We start from the raw sequence: 25,629 nt of genomic DNA, 5'->3' as shown, positions 1-25,629 counted from the left end.
AGATTCTGCAGGAATGTTCCTTTGTTCGTCGTTTTTTTAATGGCGTTAGGATGCTGAGCACAAGGTCGCGGGATCGAATCCCGGCCACGATGGCCACATTTCGATGGGGGCAACATGCGAAAACACCCGTGTACTTTGATTTAGGTGCACGTTAAAGAATACCAGGCGGTCGAAATTTCCGGAGTCCTATACTACGGCGTGCCTCATAATCAGAAAGTGGTTTTGGCACGTAAAACACCATAATTTTTCTTCATTTATTTAAGAAACATTCGACTATATATGTATATTGAACAGTGGCGTAGCCAGAAATTTCGTTCTGGGGAGGGGGGCTCACGTTGCACCTTGGCCTCCTCCTTAAGAGGAAGCTTTAGCTCAGGTGCTCCTATCTACGTAAATACATGTAGAAGGTGAATTCATTTTTCTCGGCAACCACTGCACCAAATTTGACGAGAATTGTTGTCTTTAAAAGAAAAATTAAGCTCTACTGACTTCTGGTGTCGAATTTATCATTTAGTAGTCAATTTTTATTAAACATTGGCAGAAATAGCAAATTTCCGGAAAACAAAACTATTATGTTCAGACCACTGTAACTCAACAAAGAAAAATAATGTCATAATTCTGTGAATCACATCCAATAGTACATCTACAGCGGACAAAATCGATATGTTACTAATGAATCTAAAAAAAGTTTAGTATTATCGACATGTGTGCAGTAGTCGACGGTGCATGGACAGCTCGAAAGAACTTCGGGGGGGGGGGGAGTGAAGCCCCATAAGCCCACCACCCCCACCCCCTCTGGCTACGCCCCTGATATTGAAGAAGGAAAAACCGAGGAGCTCGATTTTTGTTAATCATGACCTACAACGCCAACAGACAATGAAGCCACAAAAGCATAGGGGAAATTAGCTGTGGTTGCAATTAAAGTTCAGAAGACAATTAAGACAAAGAGAAATGAAAGTGAACGAAAAAACTTGCTGCGGATGAAGCGAACCCACAACCTCCGCATTACGCGTGTGGTGCACAACCTTCATTACTTTCTACATTTCAATTTAAACCACAGCTAACTTCTTACCTTGGCTTCGTTGCTTCAGTACCTTGGTTCACCTTATTAAGCTTACCTTGACTTCATTGTCTGTTGGCTTTGAATGGCCCTGATTAACAAAAAAATCACCGCCCAAGCACACCGTAAAGATGGTTAACCAGCGAAGCTGACACATGTGGCCCCGATGTTATTACTGGGCTAATCCCGACGGTTCGTAAAATGATGGCTTGGTAGGCTGCCAGATTCTCGGTACGCAGTTGCTGCTTGAGCTCGCTGCACGAGCCTGTTCTTGTACGCGAGCTGGAGCATCAGCACGGTGTAGACGAGCTCGTTTCCGGTTCTGCTCGCGGAGTTGCTGATGGAAAGCTGCCTGCTTCTCAAGAGTGTGTATGACGCGTGGCCTACCCATTTCGGAGCAGGAGAGAAACTGCTGCGTGCGCGCTTGGCTCCAATAAAGAGCAACGACGTCACTACTGGCGCAGCAAATCCACGCCTCTTTCTTTTTTCGCGCATGCGCATGGGGGTGCGCCAGAGGAGTTTTGGTCATACAGGCTACAGACGGACAGACAAATCAGCTAGCCATATACAGCTTCGGTGTAAAATCGAGCTCCTCGGTTTCCCTTCTCTCGTGCATTCACAGCGAGGGCCTCAAATTTGGCAGCCTTGATTCCCTAGATTCTGTCCCAACTGGATATGCCTAGTGAACTCACCGGCTGTGCGTGAGTTCTCTGTTCCGTGAGTTCGCAGGCTGCCGTAAAGTAATTGATTAAAAGGTTAATTAGCACAACTGTATTAATTAGAATTCAATTAAGCAACTTGATTTTTGGTAGGAGTAATGGCTACCTAATCGAGTAATTTAGGCCACGGCGGCCCCGTTTCGATGAGGGCGAAATGCGAAAATGCCCGTGTACTTAGATTTAGGTGCATGCTAAAAACCCCAGGTGGTCCAAATTAATGCGGAGTCACCCCACTAAGGCGTGCATCATAATCAGATCGTGGTGTTGGCACGTAAAACCCCATAATTTTTTTTAAATTTCACTAATTTAGATCAATGGTTAGAATTGTGCCAACTGCCACAGGCAATTTTTTAAAATATCGTGCAGCTAAGAAAATACTTTCGGTACATAAAAAAAACTACAGTAGAGTAGGTAATGTGCAAAAAATTAGTTTTTAGAAACTCCAAAATTAGCAAAAGACATGCTGTAGAAACCTGCACAGCTAGTTGGCAGTCAGTAACTACTATTGCAGACAGAAACGATCACAAGTCGGCCGTTTTATTAACGTTGCGGTGAGTACCTCCGGTCAGATAGCAATTCACTCATATCTTTTTCTCTCGTTTTTTTTTTTGTGTGTTTGTCTGCGGTAGTTTGCCTGACTGGGCGAAACCATATTTCGTCACTTACAACTGACCAAGACGACAGGAAGCAGTGCATCTTCACCACAGCCGGACAGCCACACACATCGGACAGTCAGGTCACACCTAAATTTATTGCACCATTCTCACGTGCGCAACGGTGCCCGGCGGTGACCGTATGGCTCATACATATGACCCAGCGGTGCAAGAGACCTGGATGTCCAGCGGCAGTGAGGACGCGCTGCTTGCTGTCATTTGCCATTATCGGATCTAAGCGGACAAAAGGTTTTTGTCGCGTCTGAGAAACTGCCAAAGAAAAAAAATAAACGCGGAGGAAAAACTATACCAAGAAAAAAAAAGGAAGGCAGATCGCATGGCATGTGGACAGCTGTCCCGGCGTTCGATTTTGCAAACTTCTGGCAGGTTCGAGTTGTCTTGGGATCTCAGCCCACATGACTTCCTATCAGGACCGGAACTAGCTGGCTGCCAGAACTCCGAAAATCGAAGAAGCCCACTGTTTCACATCCAAGTGGCAGTGGTCGCGGTGGCTGAGCGGCAGCGTGACTTCGTTTTGGCGCGACGCGTGCCGCTGTGACGCAGTGTTGCTTGCGGAAAGCGCCCGTGAGCAGCGGATTTCAGCGGTCTTTAAGAGCTACGCCTTGCTTCACATTTCCATGTTTTGCGTGCTTGAGCTGCGGGTTTGATGGGTGTATTAAGTTGGTGCTCCATTATCGTGCTTGTAAACCTTGCAAAAAGAAATACACCACTGTGAATGGAACGGCGAATACAACTTTTTATATTCACATTTATGTCTCCTTTATCTCCCTATAGGCGACAGCTTAAACTCTTGCTTAGTACACGCACACAGAATTAGCCACATGAAAGGAAATGAATTGGTTGGTTCGTATTTCCGTGACCTGAGCTTGAAGCACGTGCACGTCTGTCAACAGATCTTGTTTTCGAGTACCGCAAGGCCTTCGGATGCCATCTTGGCCAGCCGGATCCAAGAGGCCCATGGACGGCTTTAATAGAAGCTCACGTCCCTTTTCGCCTCTAGGCATTCGAGTAGAAAGGCGGTGGCCCTTGTAGAGCTCCGGGTACTTCACCTTTTAAATGAAGAAATATGACGAAACAAAACTATGAACACGCTAGCATGGAGTTGTAACGAAGGGAAAAAAAGCACCTACATGTGCTGCAAAAACGTATGGACTCCCGTTTCATCGCGTCTATCCGGACCGTATGCGGTCAGCATCGGGAAAAAAAGAGGCATGGAGAAAACAGCACGTCGGGACAAATTGGCTTCAAAGAATGGAACTCAAAAATGACGGATGGAAACAAACGGCAATTCTGAAGCACCACCGGACGTGCCCGTTCGAGTGATGCCGACACTTTATGGAAGTACGCGTCACTTGCGACGACGAGTACCTTTGGCTTCAGTCCATAATTTCTTCCCAAGGAACCCTCGTCTTTGTTGTGAAAATCCTTCATTTTAGCATCCCAAACAAGTGGACACTGCACAACGTGAGTGATGAATAGCGCATTGAAAACTGCGCGAGACATTGCAAACTGGCAGCGGACGTCGTCTGCTACAACCATCTGCTTGAGCGAGCGAGTTCCCCCGGTTCCCCATGCCGCTCGCGCTTTGGCCACGCTCCTGCCACGCTCCTGCCACGTGATCTTAATGTCACTACTCTCCACCACTGGTTGCCGCTCTCGCCACTCGCGAATTTTTCCAAATGTTGCGATCATGATCGCAGCGGCGCGCGTCGCTCTGCAAACTGGTATTGGGAAAGGACGCTTGCTCACGCGACAACAGTTGCCTCGCCGTTTCTGGCCCGAAATCGCTTGCATGTGAAACAGGCTTTAATCAAAACTACTACTATATGTAATATTGAAGGAGGGGATCCCAGAATCCAGAATGTGCTTATAAGTTGATCCTACCTTCAGCTCTGTACACATCATCGTGCGCGCACAGTTGAGTCAATATAGCATGTCTTCTGAACGTTTTCCACATTATTGTCATTTCCTGTACTGCAAATTTCACTGTAAAATATTCCATTTTTGTTTCCGCAGGTGTATGTTTCAAAGTTTCCAACTTCTTTGTATTAAAACAATGTTGACGCCGCGTTTTCAGAAAGTTGTGAAATAGTTTAATGTTCTTATTAGTATTTATTTTTGCTGATCTTAGTTCTATAACTAATTATATCCACGGGTTCCTAGCTTGTTTTGCGTGAAATGGTTTTAACTAAAGTAAAGGTATCGTAGCATGCAGCGTGAACTTCTGAAAGAAAAATGTAACATGTGTGGGGGGTCGATTTTCGAGCGCATATCCTGAAAGAGTGTGTTCGTTGCTAACTAACAAAATGTAGAAACGTTGCCACTATTAATAATTCCGCGAGACTGAACTGGATGGTTGTGCAATTTTTTTTTTAATAAGGCTTTTCGCAAGAAGAAAGTCAATTAGGCGTCGACGACAAACAAGACAAAGTCAGCGTACATGGCAGTTCAAATGCTTCAATAATTAAATGCTGATTACGTCTCTATTGTCTTTTTCTGTCTCGTTATTAGGCCTAATATTTACTATTTCCGTATATTATTCTTAAACAAGAGGTCAGGCGGGCCGATCCCGGAGATAGAGCAGTATGGTTAATTCCCGACTATATTGATGCTATTTACGGCCGCACCACTAGTCTTACCTACCTTGGAACCAATTCTTGCTTCTTAAGGTTCCCATTATCGAGTCTGGCCATTTTGAGCTGACAAGTGCAGAGCATACATTTCGCGGTAACGGTTGTGCCTGCAAGGTATTACATTGCTACACGCCGCAGAAAGACCTGAAATTTGAAACTGAACACCTTTTTCCCTTCTCCTCGCAGCTTCCGCGCTCCAAGCCGGAGAATGTGCACATGCTAGTGCGCCTACGTAGACGTGTTCGCACTGTGATGCCGCTCGTAGTGACACGTGACCTCAAGAATTATTCAAGGCAACATCTGTTATTCAAGCAATATGTTGCTTGAATGGTTGACTTAAAGCTTAGAGAAATAATAAAGCACACAAACCGAATGTCTGCATGCTTTTTTGTTTAACATCTGTTGTAATCGCACCGCTGGCGCGAGTTGTTGGGAACTCGGCGCTGACGCCCGTTGTTGCACCTGGGTCGCAAGCCCCAAGGGTAGCGTTGGCCTGGCGGCCTGGGGTACAACTGGAAGCATCCGAAGGTCCCGGCAAAGCATGAGTCGACAGTAAACAACAAAACAACTTGTTTATTCTAACATCGCAAAGAGTTGGCGGTCAGGTTGACCGAAGTAGAGAGACGGGAGAGCACGTTACTCAACAGAAGAAATCGGAGCCCTCTTTTGGCGTCCGGGGGCAGCTGCTTTTATACTCTTGCAGTTGAGGGCAAGAAGGAACCCCTCTATAGACGAGCACGTGACGGTGCCGCTCGGGCACAATGGGATAAGGTGGCGCAGCCGTCCTGCCGGCGCCGTTCGGGCACAATGGGGAGGAGAAGGTGGCTCACACGTCGTGTCGGTGCCTGTCGGGCACAATGGGGAGGAGAAGGTGGCTCACACATCGTGTCGGCGCCTGTCAGACCCCCTCGCTTCACAGTTGTTGGGAGCTCCTCTCCCCGGCTGCCGCGCTTCGACAAGCGTGGGCACCAATATGCACATACACTCACACACGCACATGAAGACACGTGGCATCGGAACATGCCTGGACGCGCTTCGCGGGGAGGCGTAGTGGCGGCGCCGAACGGACCAAAATGTCTGCCGCTTTGTTGCAGCCGCGCCGGCTAAACCGCGCGTCGTAGGCGAAACGTAACAGACCGCCCCGCCAGGGGAAGGAGATCCCGATGGTCAGGGGACTGCATCCGCTGTCCGGAGGGATGTCGCTCGATGATGCTCATAACCGAAGTCGGGCGTCCCTCGACGTTTCTTGAGCGCAGCGCACAGAGAAGGCCTCGTTCTCTCGTTCAGGTTCGCACAGGACACTGCAAAGTGACTTCGGGAGAGTTCACATTTTTGTTCTCGTTCCCGGCAAGCGTTAGAACTACGCTGAAACTCAACCGCTCAGTCAGCAAGCACGGCACAACCCTCACTAAGCCCTGCCAGGCTCTTTCCCCTTCTATACCACTGCCTAGTTCCTTACAGTAGTCTAGCAGCACTTAGAACGTGTCCACAAATTGGAAAATTGCACTAGAAAGCATGTCATCACTTTGAAACACTAAACAAAAGCAATATGTTAAAAATCCTGCCTCAGGAAGAAAAACATCAGTAACAAACAATTTTGAGGCTGATTCCTACGTTAGGGGCTTCGACTTAAGCCATCGGCGTTACCGTTGAGACTCCCCTTTTTGTAACGCACCTCAAAGGAATATTGTTGCAAAGCGAGGCTCCAGCGCAGGAGGCGGCCATTTTTGGGAGAGATGGTCTGCAGCCATTGGAGAGGGCAGTGATCCGTCTCAATGATAAACCTCGAGCCGGCTAGATAGCATGACAATTTCTGAACGGCCCACACGAGACACGCACACTCTTTCTCGGTGGCGCTGTACGCCTGCTCACGACTGGTCAGCTTACGACTAGCATACAGGACGGGGTGTTCTACTTCTCCATTTTCCCGTTGGCACAGTACAACGCCCATGCCTCGCTCACTAGCATCGCACTGAACTACGAACCCTTTTGTGTAGTCTGGCGATCGTAGCACAGGCTGGCTTGTTAGGGCGCTCTTTAGGGCGCTAAAAGCTCTTTCCTTTGTCTCGTCCCAGACGACGGTTTGCGGCTCTGTCTTTCTTAGAGCATCCGTCAGGGGAGCCGCGATATCAGTGTACCTGGGGATGTACCTCTGATAGTAGCCGGCGACACCTAAGAACGACCGAATATCGGTCTTCGTGCGCGGTTGCGGGAAGTCTCGCACAGCGGCCACCTTTATTTCAGAGGGGCGGCGACGACCCTGACCAATCACGTGACCGAGGTAGACAACCTCGGCCTGTGCTAACTGGCACTTAGGAGCCTTGACTGTCAAGCCCGCTTCGCGCAGGCGGGTTAATACTGCCCGCAAGTGTGCCATATGCTCAGACCAGGATGCGGAGAATATCGCTACGTCGTCTAAATACGGTAAAGCGAATTCTTGCTGTCCCCGCAACACTTTATCCATGAGGCTTGAAAAACAGTATGGCGCGTTCCTCAAACCAAAACTCAACACTTTAGGACGGAATGTTCCCATTGGTGAAATGAACGCCGCATACCTACTAGCCTCTTCTGTAAGTGGAACCTGCCAATAACCCCTGACAAGATCTAGGGTGGAAATAAACTGAGCGCTACTAACTTTCTCAAGGTGCTCCTCGATGTTAGGGATCGGATAAATTTGATCCTTAGTGATGGAATTAAGCCTGCGGTAGTCGACGCAAGGACGAGGTTCCTTGCCCGGTACCTCAACTAAAATAAAAGGGGAGGTATAATCACTCTCACCTGCCTCAATAACACCGAGCTGTAGCATTTTCTTTACCTCAGCCTCCATAATATCGTTCTGGCGGGGTGACACCCGATATGCCTTGGATCGTACTGGCTCTGGGGAGGTAAGTTCTATATCATGAGTAAGTACAGAAGTCCTACCAGGCCTCTCAGAGAACAGACCTTGAAACTCTTGTAAGAGCTGGTGTAGTTCGGCTTTCTGCTCAGGCGACAGCGGTGCTTTACTGATAAGGTCACTAATGACTTGACCGGTGTCTTCCCTGTTCGTCACTGAGCCTAGTCCCGGAAGCTCTTCAGGAACGTTTACCATCATGCACACCACTGCTTCCCTTTGTCTATAAGGTTTGAGCAGATTACAGTGGTAAACTTGCTGTGCTTTCCGCTTTCCTGGCAGACTCACCACGTATTTAACGTCCGACAGTTTCTGAACAATTCGTGCTGGGCCCTCCCACTGCACGTCTAGTTTGTTGTTTAGCGATGTGCGCAATATCATGACCTCATCGCCCACCTCAAAACGACGGGCCCTGGCTGTCCGATCATAATAAACCTTGGCCCTCTGCTGGGCCTTTGCCATTGCTTCACCTGACAACTCCTGTGCCCTTCTTAAGCGTTCGAGGAGCTTAAGCACGTACTCCACCACGACTGGGTCGTCGCCCCTGCCTTCCCACGATTCTCGAAGCATGCGAAGCGGAGATCGCAGCGAGCGACCGTACACCAGCTCAGCTGGCGAAAACCCCGTAGCCGCATGCGGCGCGGTCCGTAATGCAAACATCACCCCAGGCAGACACAGCTCCCAGTCAGTTTGATGTTCAAAACACAATGCTCTCAACACGCGCTTCATGACGGAGTGGAGCTTCTCAACGGAATTCGACTGTGGGTGGTACACTGAGCTGTGTAACAGCTTTACCCCACACCTTTCGAGAAAAGTTGTCGTCAAAGCGCTAGTAAACACTGTGCCCTGATCTGATTGGATTTCTGCCGGAAAACCAACTCGCGCAAATATGGACAGTAGTGCATTGACTATCTCAACTGAGCTGAGTTCTTTAAGCGGCACTGCTTCAGGGAACTTTGTCGCTGGGCAGATCACAGTCAAAATGTGTCTGTACCCTGTGGCTGTTACCGGCAGAGGTCCCACTGTATCAATAACGAGCCGTCTAAAAGGCTCCGTAATGATAGGTACCAATCTCAACGGCGCCCTCGATTTGTCCCCTGGTTTGCCCACCCGCTGACAGGTGTCACATGTCCTCACGAAATGGTCTGCGTCCCGAAAACACCCTGGCCAATAGTACTCTTGCAAGAGACGGTCCTTAGTTTTCTTAACTCCAAGGTGTCCGGACCACGAACCCCCGTGCGACAAGCGCAACAGATCCTCACGATAGCATTGAGGCACGATCAGCTGATCGAACTCCACTCATCTGCGGTCTAGATACTTCCGGTACAGGACTCCACCTCTTTCCACAAAGCGAGCATTTTTCTTGGCGATACCTTCCTTGATAATGCAGCGTATGTTTTCTAGGCTGCCATCCTTCTTTTGCTCAGCTATCAAAGCCGACCGGCTGACTTTTAGCAACCTATCAAGTCCGTCTGACGTAGGCGCGATGAGCAAATCTGCAGATAGCTCTTCTAACTTTCCCGCATCGGGAATTTCCTCTCCAGTATCTGGTGCCTTTAACGTTACAGACTCAAGTTTATTCAGTTCGGGCGTGCTCCGAATATCAGCTTGCTGTGCCTCTGACCCTTTTTCATTGTTCGATAACGTCGGCCCCGCAACTACCGCCTTTGCAGCGAGCTCCCGAACCTTCGATCTGGTTAAGGCCTGAACGCTAGCCTCACCAAACAAAAGCCCCTTCTCGCGCAGGAGGTGATCGGACCTGTTCGAAAATAGGTACGGGTACTGGGGAGGCAGCATAGATGACACTGCGGCCTCCGTCTCAAGCGCTCCGAAAGGTCCTTCAATAAGCACTTTTGCTACGGGCAGACACACGCTATGAGCTTCCACGGCTTGCTTGATCCATGCGCACTCGCCCGTGAACATATGGGGTTCTACGTAAGAGGGGTGAACTACATCCACTGTAGCTGCGGAATCGCGAAGCACTCGGCACTCTTTCCCGTTCACGAGGAGGTCTCGCATGTAAGGCTCGAGAAGCTTCATGTTCTCGTCAGTGCTGCACAATGACAAAAACACAACTTTTGGTTTTGTTTCCGGACACTGCGCCGAAAAGTGACCCGGCTTCCGGCACGTATAACAAACGCGCGCTTGCCTCATCTCGAACCGTTTTCTGCGCTCGGCTTCGGTTGCCGCCGTCTCCTTTCGTTCGTTTTGCCGCCGTCTCCGCCGTTTCCTTTCATCCGCACTACGTGTGTCGCCCCTTGCTCTCATGGGTGTGAACTTTGGCCTCTCAAACTTGGAGCCAAATTCACCCTTTTGACCGTCCTTAGCTCCGCGAGCCCGACGCGTCACAAACTCCTCGGCTAGCTCAGCGGCTCTAGCCACCGTACTAACGTCTGGCCTATCCAAGACCCAGTACCGCACGTTCTCAGGTAACCGACTATAAAACTGTTCTAGCCCGAAACACTGCAGAACTTTATCGTGGTCACCAAACGCTTTCTCTTCTTTGAGCCACTCCTGCATGTTTGACATAAGCCTGTACGCAAACTCTGTATATGACTCACTTTTGCCTTTCTCATTTTCCCGAAACTTCCGACGGAACGCCTCCGCTGACAGCCTGTACTTCTTTAGCAGACTCGATTTCACTTTGTCGAAATCCTCTGCCTCCTCTCTATTCAAGCGAGCGACTACGTCGGCCGCCTCGCCGGGTAACAAAGTGAGCAAGCGCTGTGGCCACGTTTCCCGAGAGAACCCCTGCTTCTCGCACGTTCGCTCAAAGTTAACCAGGAACAAACCAATGTCCTCTCCAAGCTTAAACGGCCGCATCAGGTCAGTCATTTTGAACAATACGCGTTCTCCTGCACCGTGTGCCTGACTTCCATTACGAGCGCGTTCCATCTCTACCTCAAGACGCTTCATTTCCAAAGCGTGTTGACGGCCGCGCTCTTGTTGCTCTCGCTCTTTCTGTTCTTTACGTTCACGCTCTTCTTTTTCTTTCTGTTCTTTTCGTTCACGCTCATCTTTCTCTTTCTGTTCTTTAATTTCGCGCTCCTGTCTTTTTGCCGTCTCCCTCTCCTCAATGGTCTCAAGGCATTCCGACAGCTCGTCATCCTCAGCTTCTAACTCAAGAATAGCCCTTAGCAGTTCAGGTTTTCTGAGTTTGTCTGAGACATCCAGACCCAACTCTCTTGCAAGCTCCAGCAATTTCGGTTTGCGCAACGACTTCAAATCCATGGCTGCTCTGAATGCTGCTTTCTCTACTGCCTATTATTGTCTTGCCGCAAACTAACCCGGCAGCAACGACAACCACAATTACCAGCTCTGTTTCTGACACTAACAAAAGCCTGGCAAAGCTCAGAAGAAGAAAGTCCCGCACTCACCAAACCTCGCAGCCAAGAATTCAGCGCAGTCGTTCCGCTGCAGGCAACCAGTCATCACACAGGGCTCGTTGCACTGCTCCCGGATCGTCGTTGAGCTGCTCAGCATACAGTCAACTGCATCTCTTCGCTGCTGGCCTCCGTTGTCGCGATCTCACCGCTGGCAGACAGTTGTTGTAATCGCACCGCTGGCGCGAGTTGTTGGGAACTCGGCGCTGACGCCCGTTGTTGCACCTGGGTCGCAAGCCCCAAGGGTAGCGTTGGCCTGGCGGCCTGGGGTACAACTGGAAGCATCCGAAGGTCCCGGCAAAGCATGAGTCGACTGGTAACAACAAAACAACTTGTTTATTCTAACATCGCAAAGAGTTGGCGGTCAGGTTGACCGAAGTAGAGAGACGGGAGAGCACGTTACTCAACAGAAGAAATCGGAGCCCTCTTTTGGCGTCCGGGGGCAGCTGCTTTTATACTCTCGCAGTTGAGGGCAAGAAGGAACCCCTCTATAGACGAGCACGTGACGGTGCCGCTCGGGCACAATGGGATAAGGTGGCGCAGCCGTCGTGCCGGCGCCGTTCGGGCACAATGGGGAGGAGAAGGTGGCTCACACGTCGTGTCGGTGCCTGTCGGGCACAATGGGGAGGAGAAGGTGGCTCACACGTCGTGTCGGCGCCTGTCGGGCACAATGGGGAGGAGAAGGTGGCTCACACGTCGTGTCGGCGCCTGTCAGACCCCCTCGCTTCACAGTTGTTGGGAGCTCCTCTCCCCGGCTGCCGCGCTTCGACAAGCGTGGGCACCAATATGCACATACACTCACACACGCACATGAAGACACGTGGCATCGGAACATGCCTGGACGCGCTTGGCGGGGAGGCGTAGCGGCGGCGCCGAACGGACCAAAATGTCTGCCGCTTTGTTGCAGCCGCGCCGGCTAAACCGCGCGTCGTAGGCGAAACGTAACACATCGCACAGCACCGTGAGAGATGTTTCGTCTGCTTGTTCCCACGCAGTGCAGTCATGCGCACTGACACTGAAGGTATGTCATTTTCTACCGTGTTCCAGCGCGGGATCATGCTGTATGATCCACTTGTGTCTGCCTCAATATTCGTGTAGCACTGACTTACACAGCTAGTCAGGTGTCCTCATGCACGGTGCGCAAAATGGTGCGCTGCGTGAAACAAGACAAATCACTACAGCTCGCGCGCGAGGCTGTCTGCGGCAGTGCGCCGCGCCGCAAAAAAGTGCTGAAAAAAAAACAAAAATGAAGACAAGGCCCGTGACGTATGCGTCACGCGATCCTCGATGTCCGGTAATGGAGAATGCAGGGAAGGAATTTCGCTTGCGGAGGCTAGACGGGGCAAGTGGAGAAAGCGTTTATGCTTGGCAGTGGGGCTCGCTTCCAGAAATGATGTTTTCGCGGCACTAAAATATTTATGTCTTGGATACTAATTAGCCGATTTGAAAGAATTTTGCGGCAGAACGCTCCCTAGAGGACACGTAACAACTTCCAGCGTATATCAAAATTTGTTATGGCGCCTAGTAAGGGGCCTTTTAAAAACTACGGCGAAACTGCCTTCAAGACAACATAGCCTCGCACGAGCCCTGCTTAGTCCAAGCAAACTTGCTCTATTTGGCAAGAATGTGCCATACAGGGGCTTTGCCTCGATGCATCTAAACCTATGGTGGTGCACCCTTTACAGTGGTACAGTGCAATGTCGTTGATTTTGGCTATAAAAGCACTACTTACGTCTGCACTATTAATTCTACCTATTCTGCGACTATATCTCGCTTCTTGGTTAGTTTAGACCTACACTTAGATACATGCTGTAACTCGCTACAATGCTTGGGAGGCGCGAAGGGGCCGTTTATTATTATTATTTTGGAAGTGGCTCCATGATCCCAGATACATTAACCCCACGTGAGGTCGTCTATGACCCTATATCCAGAAATTATGTAGGTGGTCATTCAAGCCACATGAAAGAACACCTCCCACAATGTGTTATGTGTTGTTATTCATGACACAAAAGTCTAAAAGGTTAGAATATATTTTGAAATCCTCCTTGGCTAAGCTATGTTTGCATAACAATGCGCGTCAGGATCATTCAGCAAATTTGTAGTGCTTTATTGACCGGTAAGCAAATTAACAATAATGTACCACTGCACTACTATCCCCTGAGGGGTGTGTTTGCAAAGAAAAAACGCAAATAGGATTGAACACACACACACACAAGAATAACGGCAGGACCAATCTAACGATGAATGTCAGCACCAATGTATTTAGCATTAAAGCAATGTAGGGACACGCCACATACACGTATTGCTTAAACACCTTTATTTATTACGTGGTGGGTGAAGAAGGCCGAGAATGCAAATCGTGTTAATATACCCAAACGCGTAGACACTTTGGGATGCCATCAAGAAAGCTTCTCTAAATGCAATCTCCCAAATGCACCCAGTTTAGCTCTCTATAAGCCCCAAGCTGTAGTCGTCATCAGAGGTTGTAACATCGCCAATGACGCGTCACACTTGTTCAGCCCAATGTTATGCTGCCCTCACCGCCAAAGTGTTACGGTTGGCAATTGGCTTTGGGTTCAGTTTTCCACATCAGCGGGCCAGTAGAGGTCCGAAAATAAACGTAAAGAAGTATCAAGAATCAAGTACCGTATTTGCTCGCATAATGGTCGCACTTTGTTGTTAAAGAAACTGACGCAAATTCAGGGGTGCGATCATTACGCGGGTTAAATATCCCACGAGCAAAAAAAAAATTTTTTCATGCCCGCATTTGCTGCGGGATGACAAGAGGTCAACAAATAGGCGGCTGCCGCTGTGTGTAGTGCGGGACACCAAAACAAAAATGGCGGCGGGCGGCGCAAGCCAAAAGCGCCAAACGCGATTTTTTTTCTTCTCGTGAGTACATTACGTGCATTGAAACAGTTTCTTCCGTATCAGTAATGAATGATATCTTTAATATCGACAAGTTTGCGACAATGACGCAGCCATGTCCACTTTGAGGGGACAGAAACAGATGAGCGCGCTTAGCTGCCAGTGACATAGAAACTGTGGGGTTCTCATCCATGCTCTTGGGACAAAGGAACGACAACACAGTAGTGCAAACAATCACAAGGGCATTTACTGCACCTTTCATAGATTAATGCCTGCTAGCCGAGTTGCTATTCACAAAACATGCCGATGGGCGCGCTTCAAATCTAGAAGTCCGACTCACCACGACCGGATAACGAGCGAATATGTTCGCCCCATGCTGGATCCCAACGCCTGGTCGTTCGCGCGTACGGTCACGCGAACGATGGCGCGTTCGAAAGAGGCTACGCGAGACGGTCTCGCAGAAGCATGGATCGGTGCACGCGCGGGGCGTCCGCGGCACTAGCCGACCCGCAGCCAAAGAGCCTTCCCCTTTTAGCGCCCAGGTAATCCCGCCGTGAGGCGGTGTTAGTAGCGCCACACTCGCACCATCTCTCGTACTGCGCTTCAACCACACCGTCCGCCGCGGGCCCCGCGGCGAAGCCGGATTGCAGGAGACAGGAGCTATGCGGGGAAAACAACATATCAGGGGACGCGCAAGAGTCGCACATCCCCCCAACCTTAAATCACTACATATTCCTGCGAAACATGTCACACGGTCTAATCAACGCATGCTTCGCGAACAAGGTAGTGCATGAGACAGTGGCTGCGCTGAGGAAATGTCCCCACGCTGTCCATAACATGCGAGCCGACATTGTCCTTGGGTACACCGCTGGTGTCCGCCGGTCACAGCAGCAGCTTTGCAGACTCGACGGCATGATTCCAGGCCAGGACTCCGGAAACACATTGCAGTAGTCGGTACGAGCAAACATCGCTCGCGCCGACGTGCCCTGCTGGCAAGAGCCGCCGTAACTGTCGGTGACCGCCGGCTCTTTCCTCCGCCGCCGAGGGTTGCGAGCTCGATACAGGCGGCCGCCGAAGTCGCTGCGCCGAACTGGCCACAGCATCACCATCGCCCGGGGTGGCTCGATCATATTCCGGGGCAGCAGCGCAGCCAATGTGCAGGTGGTAGCAAAGCAAGGGCGACTCCAATCACGCTGCGTACACTCAACGCACTTGGCAGACACACAGGTAGTGCAAGGGAGAGGAATTCTGCATGCGCATCGCCCACGTGGTACGATTTTCAACTCGGCAAGCAAAAGATCAGGCAGCTACTCAGATGCTAAGTTCACGTGAACGAAGCTCGCTTCCTTGAGTCAAACAAATAATTTCAATTCGTGCGAGGTTAACTAAAATGAGGGGAGCAAAGTGCAACACCTCAACGTCACAGTCCACCAGGTTGTGGCCCTCCACGTGCGACAGGCAACTTCATAAAGCCTTAGGCCTAAAGTGTCGCTACCCTGACAACAACCGGCATCCAAAAACAACACCCAAAATGAGCGCAAAACAGGCAGTCGCGAGGGGACGTCAGCTGTGTTAGGTGGTCCTACCCCACTCGGTGCGCACAGCATCCGAGTTGACGGCGCCCACTGTCTCAGACGGTGTTGGAGCGCCCGGTGCCAGGCCGCAATAACAGTCAGCCCGTAGCGGCACCCGTGGCCCGCAGCCACCCGGCTCCCAGAGCCACGACTTCATCAGAGTCAAAGAGACAGAAGAAGCTATTTACATAAGAAATTCGGACCACCCACGAGGCTTGCGTACTCACTCGCTTCAGGCTTGCCAATGCTCTGCGGGCACTAAGCCTCGTTCTCCCAGGATGCAGACTACGTGGCTCTCGTACCGACGAATGTCATTTAAAAAAAAAACACTTGCGAAAAGGCTTAGCATGTTCACATATTCAAGCACACTACAGCCACCGTTACCTCGCTCAAGAAAGCATGCCGCCGACGCTAGCGATCAAAATCCACGCTAGGCCTACGCTTCGGTTCAAACAACGGTCTCAAACGAAGCAAAACTGTTAAAACTATCGTCTGATGCCCCAAGAACGCCACATTGGGCAGCCAGATGTGGGGTTGTCATCCATGCTCTTGGGATACAGGAATGACAACACAGTAGTGCATACAATCACAAGGGCATTTATTGCACCTTTCATAGATTAATGCCTGCTAGCAGAGTTGCTATCCACAAAACATGCCGATGGGCATGCGACAAATCTAGAAGTGCAACTCACCGCGACCAGATAACGAGAGAATATGTTCGCCCCATGCTGGATCCCAACGCCTGGTCGTTCGCGCGTACGCTCACACGAACGGTGGCGCGTTCGAAGGAGGCTACGCGAGACGGTCTCGCAGAAGCATGGATCGGTGCACGCGCGGGACGTCCGCAGCACTAGCCGACACGCAGCCAAAGAGGAAGAGCCTTCTCCTTTTAGCGCCCAAGTAACCCTGCCGTGAGGCGGCGTTAGTAGTGCAAGACTTGCGCCATCTCTCGTACTGCGCTTCAACCACACCGTCTGCCGTGGGCCCCAGGCCCCGTGGCGAAGCCGGATTACAGGAGACGGGAGCTATGCGGGGAAAACAACATATCAGGGGACGCGTGAGAGTCGCGCATCCCCACGAAACACATGGCCGGCATGCTGCGGAAACTGCGGCATTTGTCTTCACTACTATCCTGATACCTCACGTTTCCATTAAGGGCGGGCGAATATCTTAGGTGTGTTACAAGTGTTGGCATATGAATAGGGTACATTTCTAATGTATCAGTGTAAATGTGGCTACTATCGTTGCCGCTCGCGATTAGTTAGTCGCAGTTAAAGTGCTTAAGCCTGTTTCCCATGCAAGCGATTTTGAGTCAGAAACGATGCGGCGGCCATCGCGTGAGCAAGCCTCCTTTCCCAAAACCAGTTTTTCGGATGGCGCATGCCACTGCGATCATGACAGAAACATTTGGAAAAATTTGCGAGCAGCGAGAGTGGCAACCAAAGGCCATGAGCAGTGACGTGAAGATCACGTCACTGCTCACGAGTTCACGAGCAGGCGAGTTCCCCGAGCCGCCCATCATGGGTGGCTCGGGGAACTCGCCTGCTCGAGCATAAGGCATCAGACGCAGAAGACGTCCGCTGCAAGTTTGCAATGTCTCGCGCTATCTTCAACAAGCTGTTCATCACTCAAGCTGTGCAGCGTCCACTTGTTTGGGATGCTATAATGAAGGATTTTCGCTGCAACGAGGAGGATTCCTCGGGAAGAAATTACGGACTAATGCTGAAAGTACCAGTCGTCACAAGTAACGCATACCTACATAAAGAAAAAGCCGGCATCGCTCGAATCGACCATGTGCGTTGGTGCCTCAGAAGTGCCACTTGGTTCCATGTATCGTTTTCAATTTCTATTTTGTGGAGCCAAATTGTCCGCATGTGCGGTTTTCTTTTTGCCTTTTTTCCACCGACGGTGACCCCATATGGGTCCTGAGAGACAGGATGAAATGGCACTCCATACTTTTCGTTCACAGCATATGCAGGTGTGTCACACCGAAACTGTTCATGGCTAACCTTCCGTGAAATTTTCATGTACGTGAACAAAAACTCCAGTCTCAAAATTGAAGTAAAATTCCTTTATTCTACACAAAACCTTATGTTTCATCACTTGAATATGCATGTTGACCTGTAAAGGCTCCCTCCCTGCTCAAAGGTACCGTGCCCCAATTTTCGACCACGAACGGGTACATCTACCTCCCAATGACTGACCATCTACCGAGACTGAACGACGTTGAGGAACGGCTAATCGTAGCACGACTTCCCTTCATGTGCATCCGATGTCTCACTCACGGCATCAAAGGGCAGGTCGTCAACGTGCAGCTAACCACGCAGAGTTTCCCGCGGCACATCGACAACCATACCGCCATCAAGCGACATTCTCTTGAAGCTTCACACAAACTATTTATTTATTTGGCTGAAAGTACTGCTGCAGTGTCGCCTGCTTCTTAGTGGCAGCCACATGCATAACCATGGCGTCCTCAACATAGTCTAAACAATTCACAAGCAATAGGCCACTGTCTTCTATTGCACCGAAGTAGCGACGTAGAAGGACCAAAGCAGCTACAGCCTCAGTTGAAGTCGGGAGCGGGGCAAAATCAGCGCTTGCAGAATCAACCTCGGCAGCGACTTTGTTTGGTCGTTACTTCCACTGCGATCTCCACGTCCGTCGATCGCAGCATTTTGAAACACGCCAATAACAAATCATAAGAAGCCAATACCGACACCAAGGACAACATAGGATAAATTACTTTTGCTTAATAAATGAAATACAGAAACGATAAATAAATGGAAATGAAAGTCGATGAAAAAACTTGCCACAGTGGGGAACGATCCCACAACCTTCGCATTTCGCATGCGATGCTCTACCAAAAGAGCTACCATGGCGCCGTTTCTCCGTCCATTTTCTTGGGTATTTATGTTTCCTTGTAGGTCCCTGGGAGTGTTAGCCAGCGCCACCACTCACAGACCTTGGCGGCAGACGTGGAACATCCTTTCTGCCGCAGGCGTCACGAGAATGCGCACGAGAATGTGCAACTTCTCGTTTATGCCAATAACAAAGTATTAAGTGGCATCTGTCATGAGGTCTATGAGTCAGCCTAGCGAACAGCGCGCGTCTATGTGGACGGAAACCGCCATTCCTCACGAGGCGCGGCAGGCACAGAGTCCAGCACCAAGGAGGAGTCAGTGCGACAAATGCAATGCGTCGTTAACATTGTTGACCTAGCCAAGCCGCCGTTCGAGTACGCCACTACGTTCAAATGGCTCCCTCTGCGCAACCGATGTGTGCAGCTATAGTGCACAGCAGTCGGGAACGTTCATCATGCCACCGCTATCTTCGAGGGTGTTGCGGGAAAGTTCGATATATTCATTTTACCGCCAACCCTGTTCTAAATGAAAACTAAAAAATGCATGCAATTTTACAAGTGATGTAGAAAGCGCTTGATATACGCAATAATTCGATATATCCATGTTCAATATATTGAGGTTGGACTTTATTTATTTGCACAAAAGGCTGGATTTCAATATAACGACATCTTCATATACTGAAACCAAGGGCTGATTTTACCAACTTTGTTATATCAAAGTTTGAACGCATTACCGAGTTTGATATATCAGGGATCGAATTGTAAACACATTTTTATTTACATTCTCTTGCTATCTATAATAAGCACATGGTTACATTATTCTGCGGCCATGTATGAATTTTTATTCGACATCACTTCAACTTTTCTTAGGGATTCATTATGATGGTAAAAGTAATAGGAAGGATGACACAGAGAAAACAAGTACAAGTGACATGTGTTCAACGAACACATTGCCGTTTATTACAGGAATAAATAGAAAGGATTTGGAGCCGGCACGCTGGCTGACGCGCAGCTAACACCACTGTTGGTTATGCAGGTCCTTATTGCAATCGGATCAGCGATCCTGCTCGGTGTGGATGGCGAGCGGGCACTGCTCCCACTATCGCCGAAACCGTCTTCATCAAGCGAAATCGGATGGGCCAAAACGACAAACAAGTTTAACAGCGGATTGCCAGTTATCACCGGCTTACATCACCGTTTGAATGACGACATCGACGACGAACTACCAGTCCCTGTTGAGCATCGAGGACCATGTGACAGGACCATGCAGGTTAGTACTTACTATCCAATGCAACTTCATGGTCCGCTATGCGCGTTGCCGGCTCCTGCCACGATAAGTGCTACTGCACACCGCCACAGACGAATGTGCGCGCGAGTGTCCTGCCGAAATTTCCGCCTCTTTGTGAATAGACTGCTGTACTTGATTCTTCTTTTGTTGCTATCGGGCGATGTCGAGCTTAATCCTGGACCTCTCACCGAAGCAGCAATGGAGGTACTCAAAAGTTTACAGACTGGTAAGGCAGCAATCATGAGCAAGCTAGATACCATCAATACCAAGTTAGCCAAGCACGAGGATATGCTCGCGGAAGTAAACAGTAGGCTTGGTGTAACTGAGGAAAGGGTTGGAACTGTAAATAAATTAGTGTCAGATCAAGCAAATGCAATAAGATCACTTGAACAAGTATCTGCCGTGCGAAAAAAAACATCGATCCTTAAAACAGAAGTCGCAGGCTTAATCTTGTCTTCTATGGAATAGATGACGGAAACCATTCTGAAACATGGATTCAATCAGAAAACTTGGTTAAAAGTATTTGCAAAGCTAACCTGGGGATCGAACTGAATTCGATACAAAGGGCACGCCGAGTAGGTCGTTACAGCGATAGGTTCAAAAGTCCAGTCCTAGCAAATTTTTTTTCATATAAGGAAAAACAGAACGTCCTGTCAAATTCTAATAAGTTCAAGGGGTAACCCTACAGTGTGGATCAGGGTTATTCATCCGAGACCCGAGAAGTACGGAAGCATCTGTGCAAAAGTTAAAAAAGCGGACAGCAATAACAAGGTAAAGCTAAACTTCGACAAACTTATTATTAACGGAAAGACCTTCACGTGGGACACAGAAAAAAAAAGTTGTTCCATTCAGGGCAATGACGCAATAGAAAGGTAATGAAACAAGTATGTCGTAACCTTCTTGCTGTTGTAATAAACTGTAGAAGTATAATAAACAAAGTCGATGAATTCGCTGGTCTGATAGAGTCCGTTAAGACTGACATTTTTGGCACAGAATCGTGGCTGAACCCGTCTATCACAGATAGTGAAGTATTCCCTAAAGAATTCATTGCTTATAGGAAGGACAGGCCCCGCCTCGGTGGAGGGGTGTTTTTGTTAATTCACTCTTCTCTTAAGTCATTAATGCTAGATCTTGATACCTACGATGTTGAATCAATTTGGTGCTCAGTCACCCTACCTGATAACTCCTCATACACTGTTGGATCATTCTACAGACCACCGAACTCAAATTTAAAACCGTTGCAATCATTGTTTGACATTGTTTCAGAGGCATCCCGGCAGCCTATTTTGCTTGCGGGTGATTTTAACTTACCTGACTTGGAATGGCTAGAAGGTGATTGTGTATGCAATGTTGACAGCCGTATTAACTTAGAAATGAAAAACATTGTAAACACCTTCGGACTATTACAGGATGTCAATGCTCCAACTCGGAATAGTAACATTCTGGACCTTTTGTTCTGCAGCTCAGCTGCCCTAATTAGCTCGGTTTATATAATACCAGGAATAAGTGACTATCACGCTGTCATTGCAAACATTAAAACAGATATTAACCGATCAACGTCACCCACATCAAGGAGAGTTTTTTCCCTCGAAAAAGGTGATTATCCTAGTATCTCCCAGGAGCTCCTCGATTACTTGCCGGTTTTTGAATGTCTTGCTGAGGATTACGATATCCATGATTTATGGCGGGTTTTTAAAGACAAACTGCTTGAGCTTATGAACAAGTGTGTTCCAAGCATAGATTCCACCAGACTCAAAAAACGTAAGAATCCCTGGGTGAATTTGCGTATTCTCAGAACAATTAAAAAAAAGAAAGAGAGCATTTAATAGATACAAAAAAAACTAAAAGTATGAATCACATAAATAAGTTATCTCAAGTAACACAGGAGTATAAGTTTGCTATAAAAAATACGAAGGAAGAGTACTTTAAGACACTCAACCACAGAATGAAAACTAATCCTAAACATTTTTGGAGGTTTTTAAAAGGATGCAAATCAGATTTTGCAGGAATAAATGAAATTGTTTGTAATCAACAAATAATTACAGACGATACTAAAAAGGCAACGCGTTTGAATACATATTTTGCATCTGCCTTCCTACCTAAATGTAATCATAGCTCTACACCACATGCAAGCACACTTCCTTTAATGGAACAAGTTGAATTAAGCGTTAGAGGCATCGAGCCACTCCTAAAGGTCATAGATGAAACCAAAGCAAGCGGTCCGGATAGTATATCTCCACGTATAATAAAGCGGCATGCTACACCTACCTCGATGTACCTTTATTTAATCTATGTCAAATCGCTATCCACAGGACTCTTACCTAATGATTGGAAAACCACTCAAGTTGTACCTATTCATAAAGGGGATTCGAAAAGAGATGTCGCAAATTACAGGCCTATCTCACTGACAGCCATCTCATACAAAATCATTGAGCATATTATATATACAGAGATAATGCGTCATATAACAAATAATAATATACTAATCAAAGAACAACACAGGTTTCGGAAAGGTCTATCTTGCACAACACAATTAATTGAATTTTATTATGAATTGGAATTCGATGTTGACGAGGGAGGACAAATAGATTGTGTCTTTTTAGACTTTCGCAAGGCATTCGACACAGTGTCACATCCACTTCTTCTTATTAAACTTAAAATGTTAAACATTCACTCAAGCGTACTCGCTTGGATTGAAAATGATCAGTCTCAGCGCCGACAATGTGTTGTTTCGAACGGCAAAAGCTCGGCCTACACTGATGTGACGTCAGGAGTCCCACAGGGCTCAGTCTTAGGGCCACTTTTGTTTTTACTTTATATAAATGATATTTCTGTTGGTATTTCTTCATGTATATGGTTGTTTGCCGACGATTGTGTTGTTTATAGGAAAATTAAGAGTGAACAAGATGCTGCCATGTTACAATTTGACTTAGAATGTATTAATACCTGGTGTTCCACGTGGAAGATGAATTTGAATTTAAAAAAGTGTGTTCATGTATGTTTTACAAGAAAGAAGAAACGGATTGTAAGTCTTTACCAAACAAATAATACCCTCATAAAAAATGAACCTACATACAAGTATCTAATGAATAAAGGGAAAATCAGACATCCACCCGTTCATAGCAACTGCTACAAAGGAAACCCATACGGGTTCCTCGAAAGAAAGGCCTCATAGTTGAAGAAAAATTCGTCCTGGTCTGGGACTCGAACCCGGGACCACCGCCTTTCCGGGGCAGCCGCTCTACCATCTGAGCTAACCAGGCGGCTAGCAGATGGCAGGGCGAAGTTGAATTTGTCGACAACATGAAGTAAAGGCAAGAGTTTGACGTAGTAGCTCTGCAGAAACCCGCAAAGTGGAGAGAAGTAATGAATAAAGGGAAAATCAGACATCCACCCGTTCGTAGCAACTGCTACAAAGGAAACCCATACGGGTTCCTCGAAAGAAAGGCCTCATAGTTGAAGAAAAATTCGTCCTGGGTAGATCACTGGGTAGTTGTCACGGTGCGGCATTATTCGATTCGGCAAAGCACTGATCAACGGGCGCTAAAAGGTCGTAGAAATAGGAACCGACGAAGAAGATGGTTATTGCCGGCCACTCGGGCAAGCGGCCAAAAGAAGTCGGAGGCAGGTTTAGAAAGTACTTTTTGTTGTTGGAGCTACCACGACGCCCCGACGGCTTTTTGTAGGAACCCCTGTGTATTCCCTGCCCCACGCATGCATGAGAAGCTTGCTAAGGCAGGGGTGCAAATACTCCGAAATATGTGATGTCTCTGTGCAATCCTGTGCCCACAAATTGCTGACAGTGTATGTGTGCCGACAGTGCCATATGGCCAGCTGCTGTCGTTTCTCCTGTGTTTGTGAACGGACAATAGAGGCCTGCCACAGACTCAAGGGTGTACGTGTGTAGTGCAATACAAGTGTGCAACGTCAAACAGCAGGGTGGAATCACCCGTTGCCTCACCCCTAATTAAGGGGTGCGGCCAAGACCTTGGAAGGAGCCGGGATCCAATTGGCTGAACTTGATTGGATCGTCACCAATATCTGCCGTTCCCCAACACGGAGACCTAGGGAAAGGAGGAGTTATTGAAACGCAGGTTTTAGACCGAGCTAAGCAGTCTGGAAGCTGAGCCTATATTCTTCTGAGAAGTGTCAATAAGCTAGTGCCGCCCAGTATTGCCTGAGCTGCCTAGCCACGTCTGAACTGTGAGTTACTAGTTGATATAAGAGATGACAAACCAACGTCTGCAACGAAGCTCACAGTAGTTACCCTCAACCTAGCTCAACCTGCTCGAGGGAAGACGTCAGACCTAGACTCCCGAAAATCGCAGCCCAGCAATCGCATCCACTGCAACGAGGTCGGCTTGCCAGCATTCTTCGGGAAAGCTCTGCCATCCACTCCACGCTTTATGGACTTGCTGCTGCTGCCCGGCCATGCGTATGCCATCATTGGTTTTCCTTAGAACTCTGTTTAGTCGACCACCGTTAAGCGCGTTTTGTGTAGTGTTAATTTCTATATTTACTGTCAACTGTTCATTATATTTCTTTTATCTTCATCATTGATCTAGATGCATGTGCAAGTGCATGTGTGTTAGTGTTCTTGTGTTTCGTTTAAATTGTTTGTCGTTGTCAGCCTATAAATGTCTTTTTTTGTCTTTTTCTCCCGACTCTGACTCCTTCGCTGTGTTCGCTTGAGTACAGAACGACCAAGCAGCTTGTACACCCCACCGACAGCTGCTTGCCCACGGTGAATAGGTGACAAGCCTTGACAGCAGTACAGGCTCTAAAAGGGCTGAACATCGGGCTGGCTGTGCTGAGGGAACCGGGTTCGAGACCAGGCATCAGTCCAACTTGAGTCACTGAATATGTGACAGTGGATATGTGCCGCCTTTCAATTAACCACTTTCATGCCAACTTTTCGAGTTTCGATATCAGAAGGGTCTATTTTTACAAGCCTTTCGTGACACATCCACTCATATTTCAAATACAAAATTTTCCACAAACGCTTCTCAATATCTATGCAGATCTCCCAAGTTTAAAATGTAAAAGACTAATGGCAAAGCAAATAAATACTAAATTTAATTAAAATTACTAAAAAGTGTTTGCTAGGCACGATGTATACTGTCCATTAAAAAAAAAATCTGCTGACTTTGTTTCTAGAGGTGCTGTAGAAAGGTACACGGCTCTATATTCAGTGAAAATATTATCTGCATCAGGCCAGAACAAATGTTCATGATATTTGTGAAATATTTGTGTAATGGCGGCCAAAATTGCATCTGCTGCTACACTGGTGACGCCACTGCCAGTAGGTCCAAATAACTGAGCAGGTCCAAAAAGCCTAGCTGAGAAAAAATCGCTCAACTGTACAGTTGAACCCACTTTAACAATACTGCTTTTAAATATGTCAAATCTAACATGCTGAACTCACGCTGGCTATTATTACAGGCTATGATAACGCTCATGGTATCATCCGTGTGTCTTCACCCGGATCAACAACCACCTGCCGACCTGCAAAAATCACATATGTACGGCTGGGACAAATTCCGAAGCTGTACGCATTGTGTCTGAGCAGGTGGCACTTATTAGGGCACACTGTAACGACTCCGAGAAAAGGCTGCAGCATTTGAATCTGCTATTTTTCGGTTTGGAAGATAAGGCTACAGAAGACTAGGGAAAATCG

General features: G+C 48.2%; 1 protein-coding gene across 2 annotated transcripts in view; it reads right to left on the bottom strand.

Annotated features, from left to right (window-relative positions):
* Nucleotides 1–25,629, bottom strand: part of LOC142590654 (uncharacterized) — an 83,655-nt gene that overhangs the window by 5,787 nt on the left and 52,239 nt on the right. The window contains exon 4 of one of the 2 annotated variants that reach the window (XM_075703033.1): nucleotides 797–3,502. The exons of the other annotated variant lie outside the window; for it this stretch is intronic. Within the exon in view, the coding sequence (XP_075559148.1) occupies nucleotides 3,450–3,502 (53 nt within the window). The 3' untranslated portion in view covers nucleotides 797–3,449. Of the gene's footprint in view, nucleotides 1–796; nucleotides 3,503–25,629 lie in introns of those variants that run through there. 2 annotated transcript variants of the gene reach the window in all.

This window comes from Dermacentor variabilis, chromosome 8, assembly GCF_050947875.1.
Source record: "Dermacentor variabilis isolate Ectoservices chromosome 8, ASM5094787v1, whole genome shotgun sequence".
In the NCBI taxonomy this organism is placed as follows: domain Eukaryota; kingdom Metazoa; phylum Arthropoda; class Arachnida; order Ixodida; family Ixodidae; genus Dermacentor; species Dermacentor variabilis.
Note: the sequence above shows the minus strand (reverse complement) of the source record. Positions and strands in the feature narration are given on the sequence as shown.